The sequence below is a fragment of the Nerophis ophidion genome, linkage group LG13 (genome assembly GCF_033978795.1).
Source record: "Nerophis ophidion isolate RoL-2023_Sa linkage group LG13, RoL_Noph_v1.0, whole genome shotgun sequence".
Classification (NCBI taxonomy): Eukaryota; Metazoa; Chordata; class Actinopteri; order Syngnathiformes; family Syngnathidae; genus Nerophis; species Nerophis ophidion.
In genome coordinates this window covers 51,418,877-51,441,208 of record NC_084623.1, presented here as the reverse complement: position 1 = coordinate 51,441,208, position 22,332 = coordinate 51,418,877, and the positions used below count along the sequence as shown (strand labels likewise).

General features: G+C 43.1%; 2 protein-coding genes across 2 annotated transcripts in view; both read right to left on the bottom strand.

Moving 5' to 3' along the window:
- Positions 1 to 7,836, bottom strand: part of elna (elastin a) — a 62,640-nt gene extending 54,804 nt beyond the window's left edge. The window contains exons 1-6 of the mRNA XM_061918132.1: positions 7,809 to 7,836; positions 6,313 to 6,462; positions 5,822 to 5,890; positions 5,579 to 5,692; positions 3,133 to 3,204; positions 258 to 389 (exon numbers count right to left, since the gene is read on the bottom strand). Coding sequence (XP_061774116.1) covers positions 258 to 389; positions 3,133 to 3,204; positions 5,579 to 5,692; positions 5,822 to 5,890; positions 6,313 to 6,462; positions 7,809 to 7,836 — 565 coding nt within the window. The remainder of the gene's footprint in view (positions 1 to 257; positions 390 to 3,132; positions 3,205 to 5,578; positions 5,693 to 5,821; positions 5,891 to 6,312; positions 6,463 to 7,808) is intronic.
- A 157-nt stretch (positions 7,837 to 7,993) lies between these two features.
- Positions 7,994 to 22,332, bottom strand: part of LOC133564050 (elastin-like) — a 121,224-nt gene continuing 106,885 nt past the window's right edge. The window contains exons 9-19 of the mRNA XM_061918131.1: positions 19,312 to 19,341; positions 19,162 to 19,230; positions 14,382 to 14,429; positions 14,253 to 14,315; positions 11,229 to 11,261; positions 10,480 to 10,545; positions 9,650 to 9,691; positions 9,473 to 9,559; positions 8,286 to 8,336; positions 8,134 to 8,217; positions 7,994 to 8,040 (exon numbers count right to left, since the gene is read on the bottom strand). Of these exons, the coding sequence (XP_061774115.1) occupies positions 7,994 to 8,040; positions 8,134 to 8,217; positions 8,286 to 8,336; positions 9,473 to 9,559; positions 9,650 to 9,691; positions 10,480 to 10,545; positions 11,229 to 11,261; positions 14,253 to 14,315; positions 14,382 to 14,429; positions 19,162 to 19,230; positions 19,312 to 19,341 (620 nt within the window). The remainder of the gene's footprint in view (positions 8,041 to 8,133; positions 8,218 to 8,285; positions 8,337 to 9,472; positions 9,560 to 9,649; positions 9,692 to 10,479; positions 10,546 to 11,228; positions 11,262 to 14,252; positions 14,316 to 14,381; positions 14,430 to 19,161; positions 19,231 to 19,311; positions 19,342 to 22,332) is intronic.

Sequence of the window (22,332 nt, the reverse complement as noted above, 5' to 3'; positions counted from 1 at the left end):
TTGATTGATTTGTATCAGCTGTGGATGACCAACTGAGCAATAATCCAAGTGACACAAAATGAATGATTTACAAACTTGACCCAGGATTTTAGACATAGGAAGAACATTTTTCCGTGACTGTTATCCCACCACCCATTTTGCTAACCATTGTCTTGATATTCTCGCTCCATGATAGTTGACAATCTAGAACAATATGATTAAAACGGTCTTACCATGACTAAAAATAAACAATTACAACTGGTAGAAACTGTCCATACCATATTTTGCTGCTTTGGCGGCTGGTGAGTATGCACCAGTTCCAGGTCTTGGATATCCTCCCGGCACTGCATATGGTGCCCCTCCTGGTACACCACCGGGAACACCACCGGGAACACCACCAGGCACACCACCTGTCAGGCAGACCAAATCAAAATGTTAGTTTGTAAAAGGAAAAACATAATAGTCACACATTTACTAACATGTTGACATATATTATATTTCCCGCCATGCGCCCTGAATACACTACATACATCACACCTGGGCAAATTAAGGCCCGGGGGCAGCATCTGGCCCGCCGGACATTCCCGAATAATTTTTTTCAGATCTTTAAGATGGAAACTGTAGCTACCATTATGATGTGCAATCATGTTTTCAAACGACCGTAAATCTTGAACTATACAAAGTATTCCAATGGTTGGAATCTGTGTTTTTGCATGATATACTAGTGTGGAGAGGTGGAGCCGGCAGTCAGACAGCGAGGCAGGACACACCGTAGCCCAGCCCAAGATGGCGGCGAGAAGGCGTGGCCGGCAGTCCGACAGCAAGGCAGGACACACCGTAGCCTGGCCCAAAATGGCGGCGAGGAGGCGTGGCTGGAAGTCCGACAGCGAGGCAGGGCACACCGTAGCCCAGCCCAAGATGGTGGCGAGGAGGGGTGGCCGGCGGTCCGACAGCGAGGAAGGCACACCGTAGCCCAGCCCAAAATGGTGGCGAGGAGGGGTGGCCGGCGGTCCGACAGCGAGGAAGGCACACCGTAGCCCAGCCCAAAATGGCGGCGAGAAGGCGTGGCCGGCAGTCCGATAGCAAGGCAAGGCGCACCGTAGCCCAGCCCAAGATGGCGGCGAGGAGGCGTGGCTGGAAGTCCGACAGTGAGGCAGGGCACACCGTAGCCCAGCCCAAAATGGCGGCGAGAAGGCGTGGCCGGCAGTCCGATAGCAAGGCAGGGCGCACCGTAGCCCAGCCCAAGATGGCGGCGAGGAGGCGTGGCTGGAAGTCCGACAGTGAGGCAGGGCACACCGTAGCCCAGCCCAAGATGGCGGCGAGGAGACGTGGCTGGAAGTCCGACAGCAAGGCAGGGCACACCGTAGCCCAGCCCAAGATGGCGGTGAGGAGGAGTGGCCGGCAATCCGATAGTGAGGCAGGGCACACCGTAGCCCAGCCCAAGATGGCGGCGAGGAGACGTGGCTGGAAGTCCGACAGCAAGGCAGGGCACACCGTAGCCCACCCCAAGATGGCGGCGAGGAGGCGTGGCTGGAAGTCCAACAGTGAGGCAGGGCACACCGTAGCCCAGCCCAAGATGGCGGCGAGGAGACGTGGCTGGAAGTCCGACAGCAAGGCAGGGCACACCGTAGCCCAGCCCAAGATGGCGGCGAGGAGGCGTGGCTGGAAGTCCAACAGTGAGGCAGGGCACACCGTAGCCCAGCCCAAGATGGCGGTGAGAAGGCGTGGCTGGCAGTCCGACAGCAAGGCAGGGCACACCGTAGCCCAACCCAAGATGGCGGCGAAAAGACGTAGACGGCGAGCGAGCGGCGAGGCGGGGCGCGCCAGGAGCAACGCCGCAATCAAGATCAGGTGCGTGATCCACTTGCTGGGGACAATTTAGTAATCCTCTCGCACTGTTAAAAGGGCGACAGGCGTGAACGTCGGGTGGAGAGGCGGAGAGACGAGAAGACGCCCGAAGCAGAAAGGCAAATGGAAGAGCGAGCAGCAGACGGAGCAGCTGAAAAGCAGTCTTTATTGAAAAATAAAGAAGTCTAAACGTGCCGCCGTTATGTCCTTCCTTGACGGTCCTTGGAACCCGCACGACAGCCTGAGAAGTCTGTCACAACTAGTTATTATGGTGATCTAATTAGTAATTATGGTGATCTACGTCACAGCTGCTCAGGCGAGGCACCAAGCAGCGTGGGTGGGGAGCGTTTGCACAGAGTGTTTCCAGAGCGGCCAGCTTGAAATGACCTTTTCTGGGAAGGGTTTACAACCTTTTCTTTTGAACTGTTCTGTAACCAAACGCAACGCTGTTAACGACCCACTTCCCTCTGGAAGCAGCTGTGGACATGTGGTCAGAGAAAATCCAAATAACGGGAGGAGGTATGCAATCTTTAGCCGGTAGCGTGGGTGACACTATAAGACAGGGGTGTCAAACTCAAACACAGAGTGGGCCAACATTTTAAACAGAACAAAGCCGCGGGCCAAGGTTGAACAAATTAACCTTTTAATAGGGACCCAAACAAGTTTTGCATTAAATATTGAACAAGCAAGGCTTATATAACTTTAGCGACATGCAAAATCCAGTTTCAAATAATAAAAAAAATATCAATGGCATATCAAATAAAATGTAAATAAACATTTTACGCCTTTTTTTTCTATTTGCAATCTTCTGAGGTAAATATAAAATTTTTTCCACAGGCTAATAATACATTTGAAAATAAAATAAGAATAATCCATCCATTTTCTACCGCTTACTCCCTTTCGGGGTCGCGGGGGGCGCTGGCGCCTATCTCAGCTACAATCGGGCGGAAGGCGGGGTACACCCTGGACAAGTCGCCACCTCATCACAGGGCCAACACAGATAGACAGACAACATTCACACTCACATTCACACACTAGGGCCAATTTAGTGTTGCCAATCAACCTATCCCCAGGTGCATGTCTTTGGAAGTGGGAGGAAGCCGGAGTACCCGGAGGGAACCCACGCATTCACGGGGAGAACATGCAAACTCCACACAGAAAGATCCCGAGCGTGGATTTGAACCCGGGACTGCAGGAACTTCGTATTGTGAGGCAGACGCACTAACCCCTCTGCCACCGTGAAGCCATGTTCAATTCCACATTCGTCAATTACAACTGGCAGACCACTTGTCATACTATATTTACCTGCTGGTTGATAACCACCAAACCCTGGAACGCCACCTGGTACGCCACCTGGTACGCCACCTGGTACGCCACCTGTAAGAACACGCATGGTTGTATGAATGCCAACAATATTTCTACCCAACTCATCAATTTATGACTGTTAGGGATGGATGGTATGGCCTAAAATACATCCAGTGGTACCTCTATGTACAAACCCCTCCTTTAGACCACGCCAAATATGCTTACGTATGTTAAAGTGAAGTTAAAGTTAAAGTACCAATGATTGTCACACACACACTAGGTGTGGCGAAATTATTCTCTGCATTTGACCCATCACCCTTGATCCCCCGCTGGGAGGTGAGGGGAGCAGTGAGCAGTGAGCATCAGCAGTGGCCGCGACCAGGAATCATTTTGGACACTCTGTCTCACCCAGTATTGCCTTTCAATCTTGTACATGTTTCTGCGGAAGCTGCACACAATATATTACTGGATTGGCAAACAGTTTGTACATGTTGTTGAAAGTGTCAAAGGCAGTGGCTTCATAGCACGCCCTTATTCTCGTTATCTGGATAAGCATCAGCAAACAGTCGCGAGAATGTTTGCGGCTCCCATTGTCTTCTATACTCCATGAAACGGGTCAAATTAGATCTATGAGTGGTAAAGGCTGTCGACCCCTGATATATAACAATGGGAGGGTGGTGGGTGGTTGCGGTGTTGATAAAATGTTGGTTCGGGTGGATGGCGGGTGGATGACGACTTTAGTGATGCGGTTGCGGATGATATAATTGCCTATCCGCGCATTTCTAGTATATATGTATGTTTGTAGAGTGAATGTATATGTACAGTATATGTATATGTATGTTTGTGGAGTGAATGTATATGTACAGTATGTGTATATATATTTTTGTAGAGGGAATGTATATGTACAGTATGTGTACATGTATGTTTGTAGAGTGAATGTATATGTACAGTATGTGTATATGTATGTTTATAGAGGGATTGTATATGTACAGTATGTGTACATGTATGTTTGTAGAGTGAATGTATGTGTACAGTATGTGTATATGTATGTTTGTAGAGTGAATGTATATGTACAGTATATGTATATGTATGTTTGTGGAGTGAATGTATATGTACAGTATGTGTATATATATTTTTGTAGAGGGAATGTATATGTACAGTATGTGTACATGTATGTTTGTAGAGTGAATGTATATGTACAGTATGTGTATATGTATGTTTATAGAGGGATTGTATATGTACAGTATGTGTATATGTATGTTTGTGGAGTGAATGTATATGTACAGTATGTGTATATATTTTTGTAGAGGGAATGTATATGTACAGTATATGTATATGTATGTTTTCTGAGGGATTGTATATGTACAGTATGTGTACATGTATGTTTGTAGAGTGAATGTATATGTACAGTATGTGTATATATATTTTTGTAGAGGGAATGTATATGTACAGTATATGTATATGTATGTTTGTTGAGGGATTGTATATGTACAGTATGTGTACAGGTATGTTTGTAGAGGGATTGTATATGTACAGTATGTGTATATATATTTTTGTAGAGGGAATGTATATGTACAGTATATGTATGTTTGTAGAGTGAATGTATATGTACAGTATGTGTATATGTATATTTGTAGAGTGAATGTATATGTACAGTACGTGTATATGTATGTTTGCAGAGTGAATGTATATGTACAGTATGTGTATATGTATGTTTGTAGAGGGATTGTATATGTACAGTATGTGTATATGTATGTTTGTAGAGTGAATGTATATGTACAGTATATGTATGTTTGTTGAGGGATTGTGTATGTACAGTATGTGTACATGTATGTTTGTAGAGTGAATGTATGTGTACAGTATGTGTATATGTATGTTTGTGGAGTGAATGTATATGTACAGTATGTGTATATATTTTTGTAGAGGGAATGTATATGTACAGTATATGTAAATGTATGTTTGTTGAGGGATTGTATATGTACAGTATGTGTACATGTATGTTTGTGGAGTGAATGTATGTGTACAGTATGTGTATATGTATGTTTGTAAGGATTTTACTTTTTCAAATGTCGCAATAAAGGTGTTTGTGATTTCTGATCATTTGTGAGGGCACTCATGTGACGTGTGTGTGTGTGTGTGTGTGTTTGTGTATGTTGGCAGTCCAGTGCATAAAGGGAAAGTGGACACATCACCTCCTTGTTATACTTGATTGGTAAACAGTTCAAAGTGTGAAAACCTTCACTAGAATATGGACTTTTGTCGAGGCTCGAAACCATTGTTCATATTTACATTGTTTTTTTATGGAGACATTTGCGTCACTATCCAAACTTTTGGGTTTACGAATCCAGTTTACATACCAATTCAACTCAAAACTCGAGGTTTCAGTGTTAAACGACACATCCAGCGATTCGAGCAAATATTTAAACGATAGATAATTGTCTCATACCATATTTAGCTGCTTTGGCTGCTGGTGAATAACCACCAAATCCCGGCACGCCGCCTGGCACTCCACCTGGCACTCCACCTGGCACGCCACCTGGTACGCCGCCTGGCACGCCGCCTGGCACACAGGGTTGAATGAATATTGACATGACTTTTACTCATAATACGTAATATTTCTATGCCATCTGTACTAAATAGTCCACAAATATGAAAATTGCAACAGGTGAAGAAGTGGTTTACACGCTACCATAATTAGCTCCAGTAGACGATGGCGAATAACCACCAAACCTTGGTACACCACCTGGTACCTGTCCTCCTGTCAGGAATACAGAAAGTTGTATGAATGCTTTCTACACATAATACAAAATTGAACATACCCAAAATACTGTATATTAGTATGGAAGTTCATTTGTGCCTTTCTTACAAACCTCTTTTTGGACACTGAATTTAAACATGTTTTACACACACACACATTTTGCTCACAAATGTGTATTCAATGACATTGTCAGCATAATTGGACGTGAAAAAAATATATGTTCACAAATTTCAAAAGCAAAAAATTCAGACGTATAAATTCAGAGGAAAAAAAAGATGAATTTGATTGAATAAATGGATAATTCTTACATGACTTTTAAACATGACATATAAATGGGTATCTGCACTAGATACAGTTCACCCTCATCACTAAAACTACGCTACCAACAAGGCAAATTAGAATGCTTATAGAATTTTATATACCATATTTAGCTGCTTTGGCTGAGGGTTGATATCCACCAAATCCTGGCACACTGCCTGGCACACCCCCAGGTACGCCCCCTGGCACACCTCCGGGTACACCACCAGGCACACCACCAGGCACACCACCAGGTACACCCCCAGGCACGCCGCCTGGTACAAAAGTCAAGTATGTCAATATGTATTATGTACACAGTATGTCAATGTTACAGGACAGCACGTCAATTATAGTGTAGTATAGTTTATTGCCACATGAATGTTTTGGTTGAAACCCTTCCTCAGCATGTACAAGCAACGAAGACTTTGTGTGGCGATAAATACTATAGTTGAAGTGCTGTCCTGAGCCTTTGTAAACAACGTTTTCATTTTTTTTAAATTATAAATATGTATATATATTTTTTAATAATTTGTGGATTTTTTTTCATATTTGTTATATTTTTTGTATATATTGTTTAAATATATATTTTTATTTTGTACACATTCTGTACGTTTAATATGTTTTTGTATTTGTATATCTATTTGTAATCCTTATATTTAAAAAAAAAGTTTTAAATTTGTTACATATTTATGTATTTGTATATTTTTTAAATTCATATTTAATTTTTTTGTTTTAACTATAAATATACATACATGTATATGTATTTTTTTAAATAATTTGTAGATTTTTTTCACATTTCTTCTATTTTTTTTATACATTGTGTAATTTTTTTTAAATTTTGTACATTCTGTAAGTTTAACATTTTCAAGTATTTTTATATCTATGTGTAATCCATCCATCCATCCATTTTCTACCGCTTATTCCCTTTCGGGGTCGCGGGAGGCGCTGGCGCCTATCTCAGCTACAATCCTTACATTTTAAAAAAAAGTGTTAAATTTGTTCTATATTTATGTATTTGTATATATTTTTTAAAAACATATGTTTTCCTTTTTTGTTTTTATATATTTTTAAAATATTTTTAGAACACTTTTTTCAAAAATAGTTTTGTATTTGAATATATATTTTCTTAAGGATTTTTTATATTTATCAATTTTTTGAAAATATATATATACATATGTATGTATGTATATATTTTTTTAAATAATGTTTGTTGTATTTTCATTATAATGTTTGAATAGATATACAAATATAACTTTTTTTTAAATATGTAAACATTTTATACATTCTACATTTTTATGTATTTTTTATATCCATTTGTAATCCTTATATTAAAAAAAATGTTTTAAATGTCATATATTTTTTATGTTTTAATATATTTTGAAATAATTTATATATTTTCTTTTTTTTATAAATATTTTAAAAATATTTTCTACACTTTTTTTTTAAACATATTTTTGTATTTTCCTATTTTTCAACATCCATCCACTTATTCCCTTTTGGGGTCGCGGTGGGCGCTGGCGCCTATCTCAGCTACAATCGGGCGGAAGGCAGGGTACACCCTGGACAAGTCGCCACCTCATCGCAGGGCCAACACAGATAGACGGACAACATTCACACTCACATTCAACAATATCTTTATAATTGTTCATGTTTTTCTGGAGGATTCATAATTCATTCATACTTCTGAGGGTTGAGTGAGTTTTTTTGGGTCCTCTGATTTACAATATGTCAATACAATCTAAAAATCTGAGGATGTACTTGTAACGTTTTCATAATAAGAATAAAACAAGTAGAGGACTTTGAACTTTACTTGCCATATTTGGCAGCCTTGGCTCCTGCTCCATAGCCCGCTGCTGAAATAAAAATGCAGTACATAGAAAACATGAAACATAAACCTTGGCAGGTGCTTTTAAATACTGTCATCATTTCAGTCTCCGACGTGATACCTCCTGGTATTTGCCCTGGATATAGTCCACCTGCGCCCCCAGCACCACCATAACCACCGGCGACAGCTCCGAGACCCCCAGCACCTTAAAGCACGGTAAAGTCAGACTTAACACCAACTTCTAGATGGGTGCAATTAAAGAGTAAAAGTTACCATATTTGGCAGATTTAGCCTGTGCAGGTGAGATGGCGCCAGTACCAACTCCTGACATGGAAACAAAACACTTGTTACGACATTCTTTTCAGCTTTTCTATTGCTCTACGTCAGGGGTGCCCATTACGTCGATCGCGAGCTACCAGTCGACCGCGGGGGGTGTGTCAGTCGATCTCCAGCCAGGCTTTTACAAAAAATAGACCTAAAAATTAATGATCATCAATCTTCACCAAGACGTCACTTAAATGACATTCACGGTACCGGAGGGTCTTGTGAGATGACGCTGGCTGCTGCAAGATAATTATTATTAAAAAATGACCGAGAGGAAGGCGAGAAACACTTTTTATTTCAACAGACTCTCGCGCCGTACCTTCCGTCAAAACTCTAAAGGCCGACTGCACATTTCCTATCTTCACAATAAAAGCCCTGCTTCATGCTGCCTGCGCTAACTAAATACAGAGTCTCGGAAAACTGGCATGCACAAGCGATCCTTCAGAAAGCTGGCGTGCACATCACTTGTGCACGCCAGCTTTCCGAGACTCTTATTTTGTTAGCGCAGGCAGCATGAAGCAGGGCTTTTGTTGTGACGATAGGAAATGTGCAGTCGGCCTTTAGAGTTTTGACGGAAGGGACGGCGCGAAAGTCTATTGAAATAAAAAGCGTTTCTCGCCTTCCTCTCTGTCATTTTTTTCATAATAATGAACTGGCAGCAGCCAGCGTCATCTCACAAGACCCTCGGGTGCCGTGAATGTCAATCAAGCAAGCTACGGAATTTGCCGCCAATGTTTTTCTTGTAAAGTGTATGGAAGCCGGATGAATTAGATGCCAAAAACCAACCACTTTCATGTGGTATTGTACAGAAAGGACAACTTTTTTTCTCCTCCATTCGAAAATGTGGGCGTTATCATCATTACTGTCTGATTCCGATCAATGCAAGTCATCAGAATCAGGTAATACACCAACTTATATTCTTGTCTTCGTGAAAGAAAGACATCTATATGTGTTACACATGCTTGTATTATCATTAAACACATTTAACTTGTTTACAAAAATGTCTCTTTTATAAATAAATAAATATAAAAGATATATATAAATGAGGTAGATCCCCTCGAGTTGGTCAATTGAAAAGTAGCTCGCCTGCAGAAAAAGTGTGGGCACCCCTGCTCTACGTGAACAAATCCAAATACCAGTTCCGACAGGGTATCCAGGCCTGGACCCGGGGCCACCTTTACCACCTGGGAGCCCAGCTCCTTGATTGCCAAAACCCCCGTAGCCTGAAACGTTGCAAGACGACATCGTCATAAACGCCCGGTTGATGTATAAACGCTGAAGATTTTTTTTTTACATAAATGAATCATTCGTACCAAAGGGAAGTTTGCCACCTCCAGGTTTTGCTCCGTAGCCACCTGAGGACAGAGAAAGGAGTTCCGCAGGGGTCAGTTTTGGGTCCCAGATTATTTATTTTAGACCACGAGCTGTGCTGGGAACTATCAGTGTGGCAAAATAGCAGAAATGTTTAGACTTTTAGGAAAGACAAAACACATCCTGAACCATAAACACGATATTTTACTGTCCTATATTGTCTTTTTTTTCATCTTAATTACGGCGTACTGCACATGACAAAATGGACCAATAAGAATAGGAGGAAGAAACAAAGTATCTTAAAAGGTTTAATGTGTTTTTACCAATTATTTGATGAAATTGTTTATTATTATTGTTGAGTAGTGTTCTCCCAATACCAATATTTTGGTACCGGTACCATACTGTATTTCGATACTTCTCAATACTTTTCTATATAAAGGGTACCACAAAAAAATGGCATTATTGGCTTTATTTTAACAAAAAAACTTAGGGTATATTAAACATATGTTTCTTATTGCAACTTCGCAATTACAAATCATTATTTATGGGGCGGTTTAGCTCGGTTGGTAGAGCGGCCGTGCCAGCAACTTGAGGGTTGCAGGTTCGATTCCCGCTTCCGCCATCCTAGTCACTGCCGTTGTGTCCTTGGGCAAGACACTTTACCCACATGCTCCCAGTGCCACCCACACTGGTTTGAATGCAACTTAGATATTGGGTTTCACTATGTAAAGCGCTTTGAGTCACTAGAGAAAAAGCGCTATATAAATATAATTCAATTCAATTCAATAATTGCATTCCTCATGAATGCATTTCTATAAAATGAGATTCCCACCTTGTGTTTTGGGCGATTTGAGAGGGTATCCATGGAACACTCCGGGCTGCATTTGTCCACCGTAGCCTGATCAAGGAAAAAACAAAAAAATTCTGTATGTTTGAATACAGTTAGAATATATATTTGTAAAGTCATAAAATAAAGTACTGTGCATGCTTTGTAAATGCAGTAGGGATGTAGTAATCTTATCAGTTATCGTGACCAAAATGATCACGATTATAATTATCATCACAGTATTGTTGAATGTGTTCAAAAAGTTGTCACGGCCATCTTTGCGCCCTGTTTGTCGCGCCTCGCCCACATGCCGGCAAGGCTGTGAGCGATCAGCAATCAGCGCACCTGGTGCTGATGAGAGGGAGCTGTATAAAGGACCAGTAGACCCAAGGATCAAGGCGGGAACTTAGTTTCTTGATGGTGAACCGTATGCTCTCTCTCCTTGTTTCCTCTCTGTGCTTTGATTTGTCACCTGTTTTCTTTCTCCCCTGTGCCCGCATTGTTTTCTTTTACGTTGCCCCGCATCTAGACTGCCTCCTTTGATCCTCGACCCCATGCCTGGACACGGATGATCAATTCATCTACCATGAATTGATAAACGTGGACCCCGACTTAAGAGAAGTTGAAGAACTTATTCGGGTGTTACCATTTAGTGGTCAACTGTACGGAATATCAATCACTCAATCAAACCATTGGGAATTTTTCCAAGCTTCATCATTATAATGGTAACATCCCTAGAATGAAGAACATCTGACCTGTTCCTGCACCGCCCTGTCCAGCGCCTCCAACTGCAGAAGCAAAAAACAACAACAAAAAATCACATCAAGTCCACACACACAAACACATAGATTATAAAAAATAATCACCTCTCTAAATCAAACTGACTTACTTCTGAGCTTAAATTTGTATTTCTAATTCCATCTATGCCTTCCTGAGATCGCAAATGAATCGAGTCTTTCGAACGACTCTTCTAAATGAAAAAGGAGAAACCGATTCGGACTTTTTGAGGACTTGCAGAGACAGTTCGGCAATTGCCCACCCAGCTGGCGACTGGACTAGAAATGAGTCAAAGGGAAACATGGCAGCATTTGGATTTACTGTTCTGTATCGTGGCCACTGATTGGCTCAGCCTCAGCAGGCATAACTTTATCGGATTAAAAGATCGTAAAGGTGACAGAGGCTGTTATTTCATGTCTAAAAGGCTCTCATAAAAAAAACTTAAATAGATGGTTGTAAATCGTTTTTTTGTAATGCTCTATGAAAATATTACATTCATAATTAATGATTCCTACTAGGATTGTACGGTATACCAGTATTGGTATAGTACCGCGATACTAATGAATCATATTGGGTACTATACCGCCTCTAAAAAGTACCGTTGTGTCATTGCTGGTTGAATATGACCAATGTTTGATCCTGTAATGACATGGTATCGGATTGATACCTACACTTGTGGTATCATCCAAAACTAATGTATAGTATCCGAACAACAGAAGAATAAGTGATTATTACATTGTGGAGGGGGGCGTGGTCTGCGGGGGGGTGTAAGGACCGGCCTCGAAGCCGGCGGCAGGTGAGTAGATTGCCCAGCTGGGACCGGTTATCTAATCACCCGTCGCCCTTATTAGCAGCAGTCGGATCCGAGACAGGTTGTTGGAGTTGGAGAGAGAAAAATCAAGTGTTGGCCCTGCGATGATGTGGCGGCTTGTCCAGGGTGTACCCCGCCTTCCGCCCGAATGCAGTTGAGATAGGCTCCAGCGACCCCCCCGTGACCCCAAAACGGACAAGCGGTAGAAATGGATGGATGGATGTTTTCCGCCCTATTCTGTCAAACAAAACTATGTTTTTTTTTAATGGCAAACAGACAAAATATGCAAAATCTTCCACCAAAAATATTTTTCAAAGTGGAATATTTGATGTGACATAATCAGGGTTGAGGTGGTGGTGGTGGTGTAGCATCCCGGAAGAGTTAATGTTGCAAGGGGTTCTGGGTATCTGTTTTGTTGTGTTTATGTTGTGTTACGGTGCGGATGTTCTCCCGAAATGTGTTTGTCATTCTTGTTCGGTGTGGGTTCACAGTGTGGCGCATATTTGTAACGGTGTTAAAGTTTTTTACATGGCAACCCTCAGTGTGACCTGTATGGCTGCTGACCAAGTATGCCTTGATTGATAATAAATTCACTACCCCGTTCTCTCTGTCTCTGCCCCCTTCCTCACGAATGTTGCTACATGTGCACACCTTCACTTTTTGTTTTGTTTTTAATCCCTCTTAACCCTGTACGTACGTTGAAAATACACGCAACCTTGACACAAAACGCCGGACATTTGAGGCATTTAAGAAACCCCGCCCGGACACCCCGGACAGTCCCACTAAAGAGGACATGTCCAGGGAAAAGAGGATGTATGGTCAGTCTAAGGTGGAATTGATTGCTTCTACTAGCTGCATTGCTAACCACCTAGAACAGGGGTCACCAACGCGGTGCCCGTGGGCACCAGGTCGCCCGTAAGGACCAGATGAGTCGTCCGCTGGCCTGTTCTAAAAATAGCTCAAATAGCAGCACTTACCAGTGAGCTGCCTCTATTTTTTAAATTTTATTTATTTACTAGCAAGCTGGTCATGCTTTGCTCGACATTTTTAATTCTAAGAGAGACAAAACTCAAATAGATTTTGAAAATCCAAGAAAATATTTTAAAGACTTGGTCTTTACTTGTTTAAATAAATTAATAAAATGTTTTACTTTGCTTCTTATAACTTTCAGAAAGACAATTTTAGAGAAAAAATACGACCTTGAAAATGATTTTAGGATTTTTAAACACATTACATTTTTACCTTTTTAATTCCTTCCTCTTCTTTCCTGACAATTTAAATCAATGTTCAAAGTATTTTTTTATTTTTTTTATTGTAAAGAATAATAAATACATTTTAATTCAATTCTTCATTTTAGCTACTGTTTTTTCGACGAAAAATATTTGTGAAATACTTCTTCAAACTTATTATGATTAAAATAAAAAAATATTCTGGCAAATCTAGAAAATCTGTACAATCACATTTAAATCGTATTTCAAAGTCTTTTGAATTTATTTTAAAATTTTGGTTCAGGAAAATCTAGAAGAAATATTGATTTGTCTTTGTTAGAAATATAGCTTGGCCCAATTTGTTATATATTCTAACAAAGTGCAGATTGGATTTTAACCTATTTAAAACATGTCATCAAAATTTTAAAATTAATCTTTATCAGGAAAAATTACTAATGATGTTCCAATAATTATTTTTTAAATTTTTTCAAAAAGATTCGAATTAGCTAGTTTTTCTCTCCATTTTTTTCGGTTGAATTTTGAATTTTAAGAAAAATTAATTAGAATTTTTTTCGTGTTTTCTCCTCTTTTATGCCATTCAATTAAGTGTTTTTTTCATCATTTATTCTATACAAAAAACCTTCCGTAAAAGGAAAAAAAAAGTACGACGGAATGACAGACAGAAATACCCAATTTTTTTTTATATATATATGGATTTATTTATTAAAGGTAAATTGAGTAATTTGGCTATCTCTGGCAATGTATTTAAGTGTGTATCAAACTGGTAGCCCTTCGCATTAATCAGTACCCAAGAAGTAGCTCTTGGTTTCAAAAAGGTTGGTGACCCCTGACCTAGAACAAGCCGATTTTTACATGTTAGAATGCAAAAAAAAACAAAACTTTGACTTCTTGTTTCTAATAAGGATTAAGTCGGCACAATCCGATTCCTCGGATTCAAAGACAGCCGAGAGAAAAACGCTTACGTGATTTCTGACTGAGGCCGGTGCCTGTGGCGACGCCTGGTAGAACTCCTCGACTACCAAAGCCTGAATGAGCAGATTGGAAATAAATCGTTAGTTCGGGGTAGGAGACACCCAGTGAGAGTCACCCACCATTCCCTGGGACCAGTCCACCTTGGTAAAGCCCAGGCACACCCACACCTGCCACACAGCAAACACCATATTACAGGAACAGTATGGATTCAAACTACACTTCCAACAAATTCTGGTGAAATGAGTCAAACACAATGATAGTAGGCATAAAAAAAAAAGATTAACCTTATAATTATTAACCACGGGGCGGCATAGCTCGGTTGGTAGAGTGGCCGTGCCAGCAACTTGAGGGTTGCAGGTTCGATTCCCGCTTCTGCCATCCTAGTCACTGCCGTTGTGTCCTTGGGCAAGACACTTTACCCACCTGCTCCCAGTGCCACCCACACTGGTTTAAATGTAACTTAAATATTGGGTTTCACTATGTAAAGCGCTTTGAGTCACTAGAGTAAAGCGCTATATAAATATAATTCACTTTGTATGTTATCCGCCCACGTGCGCGCTTTTTGTTTGTACTTTTTGTTTGTTTTTGTCTTAGTATTTAAATTAAATCATGTTTTCTCACTCCATGCCAGCCTCCATCTCTGCATCTTGGGGTTCGTCACAAACCACCTCTGACACCTAGAAGCTTATAACCTAGCATGTTTACCTTTTTGTAAATTACTTATAAATAGAAACTATTCCATCTTTGTGTGCTTACTTGAGGACATCTAGATGTTACCTGGCAATCCAATATATTCCCATACTTGTTTTGTTACTGATATTGGACTGGTAAGTGATATCAACATGGGATTATTTGATGCTTGTTTTTATTGATAAATGTGCTGTTTTAGACTGCAATATTTCTTCACTATATTGCCAAAAGTATTTGGCCACCTGCCTTTACTGACTAATGAAGTTGAAGTGCCCATCCATCCATGCATTTTCTACCGCTTATTCCCTTTTTTTGGGGTTGCGGGGGCCGCCGGCGCCTATCTCAGCTACAATCGGGCGGAAGGCGGGGTACACCCTGGACAAGTCGCCACCTCATCGCAAGGCCAACACAGATAGACAGACAACATTCACAATCACTAAAGCTGACCAACACGCCGGACTGTAGTCAGTTGGAAGTGTGTCTTAATGAAATTAAACAGTGGATGTCCGCTAACTTTTTGCAACTTAATGCCAAAAAAACGGAAATGCTGATTATCGGTCCTGCTAGACACCGACCTCTATTTAATAATGCAACTTTAACATTTGACAACCAAATAATAAAACTAGGTGACTCTGTAAAAAATCTGGATATTATCTTCGACCCAACTCTCTCCTTTGAGTCACACATTAAAAGCGTTACTAAAACGGCCTTCTTTCATCTCCGTAATATCGCTAAAATTCGCTCCATTTTGTCCACTAAAGACGCCGAGATCATTATCCATGCGTTTGTTACGTCTCGTCTCGATTACTGTAACGTATTATTTTCGGGTCTCCCCATGTCTCGCATTAAAAGATTACAGTTGGTACAAAATGTGGCTGCTAGACTTTTGACAAGAACAAGAAAGTTTGATCACATTACGCCTGTACTGGCTTCCTGTGCACTTAAGATGTGACTTTAAGGTTTTACTACTTACGTATAAAATACTACACGGTCTAGCTCCATCCTATCTTGCCGATTGTATTGTACCGTATGTCCCGGCAAGAAATCTGTGTTCAAAAGACTCCGGCTTAAAGCCCAAAAAAAGTCTGCGGGATATAGAGCGTTTTCCGTTCAGGGTCCAGTACTCTGGAATGCCCTCCCGGTAACAGTTCGAGATGCCACCTCAGTAGAAGCATTTAAGTCTCACCTTAAAACTCATCTGTATACTCTAGCCTTTAAATAGACCTCCTTTTTAGACCAGTTGATCTGCCGCTTCTTTTCTTTCTCCTATGTCCCCCCCTCCCTTGTGGAGGGGTCCGGTCCGATGACCATGGATGAAGTACTGGCTGTCCAGAGTCGAGACCCAGGATGGACCGCTCGCCTGTATCGGTTGGGGACATCTCTACGCTGCTGATCTGCCTCCGCTTGAGATGGTCTCCTGTGGACGGGACTCTCGCTGCTGTCTTGGATCCGCTTGAACTGAACTCTCGTGGCTGTGTTGGAGCCACTATGGATTGAACTTTCACAGTATCGTGTTAGACCCGCTCGACATCCATTGCTTTCGGTCCCCTAGAGGGGGGGGGGGGTTCCCACATCTGAGGTCCTCTCCAAGGTTTCTCATAGTCAGCATTGTCACTGGCGTCCCACTGGATGTGAATTCTCCCTGCCCACTGGGTGTGAGTTTTCCTTGCCCTTTTGTGGGTTCTTCCGAGGATGTTGTAGTCGTAATGATTTGTGCAGTCCTTTGAGACATTTGTGATTTGGGGCTATATGAATAAACATTGATTGATTGATTGACATTCAAACACTAGGGCCAATTTTAGTGTTGCCAATCAACCTATCCCCAGGTGCATGTCTTTGGAAGTGGGAGGAAGCCGGAGTACCCGGAGGGAACCCACGCATTCACGGGGAGAACATGCAAACTCCACACAGAAAGATCCCGAGCCTGGATTTGAACCCAGGACTGCAGGAACTTCGTATTGTGAGGCAGACGCACCAACCCCTCTGCCACCGTGAAGCCAAGTTGAAGTGCCATCCCATGGAATTGTCCAAAATGTTTTGGTATCCTGGAGCATTCATAGTTTGTTTCCCTGGAACTAAAGGGGCCAAGCCCAACTCCTGAAAAAAAAAAAACCCACACCATAATTCCTCCTCCACCAAATTTCACACTCGGCACAATGCAGTCCGAAATTTAGCGTTCTCCCGGCAACCTCCAAACCCAGACATGTCCATCAGATTGCCAGATGGAAAAACGCTACTCATCAGTCTAGAGAACACTGCATTGGACTTGGTGATGTTTGGTTTAGATGCAGCTGCTCGGCCATGGAAACCCATTCCATGAAGCTCTCTGCGTACTGTACGTGGGTTGATTGGAAGGTCACATGACATTTGGAGCTCTGTAGCAACGGACTGTGCAGAAAGTCTTTGCACTATGCGCTTCAGCATCCGCTGACCCCTCTCTATCAGTTTACCTGGCCTACCACTTGGTGGCTGAGTTGCTGTTGTTCCCAAAACTCTTCACTTTTCTTACAATTTTCCTGAAGGAACTCTCCTGAAGGAATCAGTAAAGTACTATATATCTAGCGATAATACAGTTGAATTTTTGAATATTGATGAGCGAGGAAATTTCATGACTGGATCTGTTGCACAGGTGGCATCCTATGACAGTTCCACGCTGGAAATCACTGAAAGCGGCCCATTCTTTCGCAACTGTTTGTAGAAACAGTCTCCATGCCTAAGTGCTTGATTTTATACACCGGGCCAAGTGATTAGGGCACCTGATTCTCATCATTTGGATCGTTTAGCTTGCGTGTTTAGCTGTTGCGTAGCTGCTAGCTCCTAGTGTCAGGCTTGCCACTGACAGATTGTTTGTGTTTTAGTTTTTCCTCTGTGTGTGTTTAATATTTCCTGTTTTTAGTTCCTGTCAGCGCTCTTATTTTGTCTGTTTCCTGTTTTTCCCCCTGTGCGCAGCTGAGGGGAAAACCTGGCACCTGGCCACACCTGGTGTCAATCAGCCCGCTCCTATTTTACCTGCTTCGTTCCAGCAGTCAGCGCTGGATTATTGTCGATGTCACTTCTTGTCACGTCGTGTCGTATCTTTGCAGCGTAGCAGTAAGCTATATTTCGTTAGACGTTTGTAGCTTACTGTTTTTTTGTTCCCTGCTTCCAAGTTTGTTTATATATTACATGTACAACTTCTGGGGCTTCACGGTGGCAGAGGGGCTATTGCGTCTGCCTCACAATACGAAGTTCCTGCAGTCCTGGGTTCAAATCCAGGCTCGGGATCTTTCTGTGCGGAGTTTGCATGTTCTCCCCGTGAATGCGTGGGTTCCCTCCGGGTACTCCGGCTTCCTCCCACTTCCAAAGACATGCACCTGGGGATAGGTTGATTGGCAACACTAAATTGGCCCTAGTGTGTGAATGTGAGTGTGAATGTTGTCTGTCTATCTGTGTTGGCCCTGCGATGAGGTGGCGACTTGTCCAGGGTGTACCCTGCCTTCCGCCCGATTGTAGCTGAGATAGGCGCCAGCGACCCCGAAAGGGAATAAGCGGTAGAAAATGGATGGATGGATGTACAACTTCTGTTTCCTGCTCGATACCTGGTTGCTTCCACACTAAGCCAACCGGGCGGTATAGCTCGGTTGGTAGAGCGGCCGTGCCAGCAACTTGAGGGTTGCAGGTTCGATTCCCGCTTCCGCCATCCTAGTCACTGCCGTTGTGTCCTTGGGCAAGACACTTTATCCACCTGCTCCCAGTGCCACCCACACTGGTTTAAATGTAATTTAGATATTGGGTTTCACTATGTAAAGCGCTTTGAGTCACTAGAGTAAAGCGCTATATAAATATAATTCACTTTGTTTGTTATCCGCCCACGTGCGCGCTTTTTGTTTGTACTTTTTGTTTGTTTTTGTCTTTGTATTTAAATTAAATCATGTTTTCTCACTCCATGCCTGCCTCCATCTCTGCATCTTGGGGTTCGTCACAAACCAACTCTGACACCTAGAAGCTTATAACCTAGCATGTTTACCTTTTTGTAAATTACTTATAAATAGAAACTATTCCATCTTTGTGTGCCTACTTGAGGACATCTAGATGTTACCTGGCAATCCAATATATTCCCATACTGGTTTTATTGCTGATATTGGACTGGTAAGTGATATCACTATGGTATCGGGACACCCGTATTTGCCATATAATATCTATTTTATATTGAATAATATACTACAGAACCTGGTAGTTTGGAGGCTTGCTTTCCGAATCCAGCGCCAGCCCCTCCTGGAACACCCGTCTGACCAGGTCCTGGGTACAAGGACGCCATGTTGAAACTGGACCAGTTACGATTGTAACTTCATGAAAACAAAGCAATACACAAAGTTTTACCTCCGCCGGGGAGAGTTCCGGTGCCTGCTCCTGTGGAAGAACACAACACAATGACGTATAGTCAAAGTCCTTTCAAATCATTATATCAGTTCCATTAAAATAAGTAAAGACATGTTTTGGTTTTTACTTTGATAAACACATTTTGGAAATCCATCCATCCATCCATCCATCTTCTTCCGCTTATCCGAGGTCGGGTCGCGGGGGCAGCAGCCTAAGCAGGGAAGCCCAGTCTTCCCTCTCCCCAGCCACTTCGTCTAGCTCTTCCCGGGGGATCCCGAGGCGTTCCCAGGCCAGCCGGGAGACATAGTCTTCCCAACGTGTCCTGGGTCTTCCCCGTGGCCTCCTACCGGTTGGACGTGCCCTAAACACCTCCCTCGGGAGGCGTTCGGGTGGCATCCTGACCAGATGCCCGAACCACCTCATCTGGCTCCTCTCGATGTGGAGGAGCAGCGGATTTACTTTGAGTTCCTCCCGGATGGCAGAGCTTCTCACCCTATCTCTAAGGGAGAGGAAACTCATTTGGGCCGCTTGTACCCGTGATCTTATCCTTTCGGTCATGACCCAAAGCTCATGACCATAGGTGAGGATGGGAACGTAGATCGACCGGTAAATTGAGAGCTTTGCCTTCCGGCTCAGCTCCTTCTTCACCACAACAGATCGGTACAACGTCCGCATTACTGAAGACGCCGCACCGATCCGCCTGTCGATCTCACGATCCACATTTTGGAAATGTAGTTATTTTTTGTACTAGTGTATTCTATCAACATTTTGTGGCAAATCATCAAAACCATGTTTGCCACTATAACAAACTCACATCTTATGGCGTAGGCCGAATTTGTCCGCAATTTATCAGCCCCTATGTGTGCAGTTTTTGTCATTTTAACTGTGACTCAAAGTAACTAGGAGGAGTTTGGTAAACTACGGCCAAAAATGGCCAAAAACCGTTCGAGCAAAGTTTGGCGCCATACCACGGCCACACCTCAGGGAGCTGGAAAAATGTGCTCGCAATTTATCATCACCTATCTGTTATTTCCGCCTTCCCGGTAAGGTCTATTCAGGTGTACTGGAGAGGAGGCTACGTCGGATAGTCAAACCTCGGATTCAGGAGGAACAGTGTGGTTTTTGTCCTGGTCATGGAACTGTGGACCAGCTCTATACTCTGGGCAGGGTCCTTGAGGGTGCATGGGAGTTTGCCCAACCAGTCTACATGTGCTTTGTGGACTTGGAGAAGGCATTCGACCGTGTCCCTCGGGAAGTCCTGTGGGGAGTGCTCAGAGAGTATGGGGTAACGGACTGTCTTATTGTGGCGGTCCGATCCCTGTACGATCAGTGCCAGAGCTTAGTCCGCATTGCCGGCAGTAAGTCGGACACGTTTCCAGTGAGGGTTGGACTCCGCCAAGGCTGCCCTTTGTCACCGATTCTGTTCATAACTTTTATGGACAGAATTTCTAGGCGCAGTCAAGGCGTTGAGGGGTTCCGGTTAGGTCTCTGCTTTTTGCAGATGATGTGGTCCTGATGGCTTGATCTGGCCGAGATATTCAGCTCTCACTGGATCGGTTCGCAGCAGAGTGTGAAGCAACTGGGATGAGACTCAGCACCTCTGAGTTTGAGTCCATGGTTCTCGCCCGGAAAAGGGTGGAGTGCCTTCTCCGGGTTGGGGAGGAGATCTTGCCCCAGGTGGAGGAGTTCAAGTACCTCACGAGTGAGGGAAGAGTGGATTGTGAGGTCGACAGGCGTCTTCAGTAATGCGGACGCTGTCTCGATCCATTGTGGTGAAGAAGGAGCTGAGCCGGAAGGTAAAGCTCTCAATTTACCAGTCGATCTACGTTCCCATCTTCACCTATGGTCATGAGCTTTGGGTTATGACCGAAAAGACAAGATCACGGGTACAAGCGACCGAAATGAGTTTCCTCCACCGGGTGGCGGGGCTCTCCCTTAGAGATAGGGTGAGAAGCTCTGTCTCTAGGAGGAACTCAAAGTAAAGCCGCTGCTCCTCCACATCTAGAGGAGCCAGATGAGGTGGTTCGGGCATCTATTCAGGAAGCCACCTGAAGGCCTCCCTATGGAGGTGTTTCGGGGCACGTCCAATAGGGGAAGACCCAAGATATGTTGGGAAGACTATCTTTCCCCGCTGGCCAGGGAATGCCTCAGGATCCCCCGGGAGGAGTTGGATGAAGTGGCAGGGGACAGGGAAGCCACCGCTTCCTTGCTTAGGCTGCTGCCCCGCGACCCGACCTCGGATAAGCGGAAGAAGATGGATGGATGTCATTTTAACCACGACTCATTTGGCCAAAGTCCCTATGAGGAAATGGTTAAACTACGACCCATTTTGTTTCGCCAAAAAAATGGAAGACAAAACCCAAGATGGTCGACTTCCTGTTTGTTTTCAGGTATGGGTTCTTGAGACTTTTATGTGCGTGCCGTCATGATAGACATCCCCTGTGATTTTCTAGTCAATACGCGAAACTGGTGGGAGGGGCTGATTTATTTTCTTTAAAGGTGACGCTGGCAAGCAAATTTTTGACATTTCATTTTGGGGACCCCCAAAAATACTACATTTTTTGCCATACTTGACGCGCCTGCTATATGTGGAGCCTTTCCCTGCATGTTAAGAGGTGTCGGAAAATATAGAAGAAAAAAAACAATAGGGCCCTTGCTGTTAACCTAAAAAAAATACAGAAAACAGACGCTCCCTTAAAGGAATGCCAGTTCCAATCATGACCACTAGAGGCCACTGTAATGCAGGTCTGGAACTCAAACAGGTTTCATGACGTGACTCAGGAGTCAGTAGTCGAATGTGAGCGCACCTAATCTGGCCTTCAGACCCTCTCATCGCCTTTCATGAACATGTCTGACTTTTAATGCGACTCTGAGAAGCAGCCATTATGAACGTCATCAGCAGTGCATCATCAAACGCTCCATTTCATTCGGGAATTGAACCGCCGGCCTGACTAGCAGGGGGAGTTTGGCCACGGCGAAAGACGCCATCATTTATTTTTGTGCGCGTTCGAAGCTTTATTC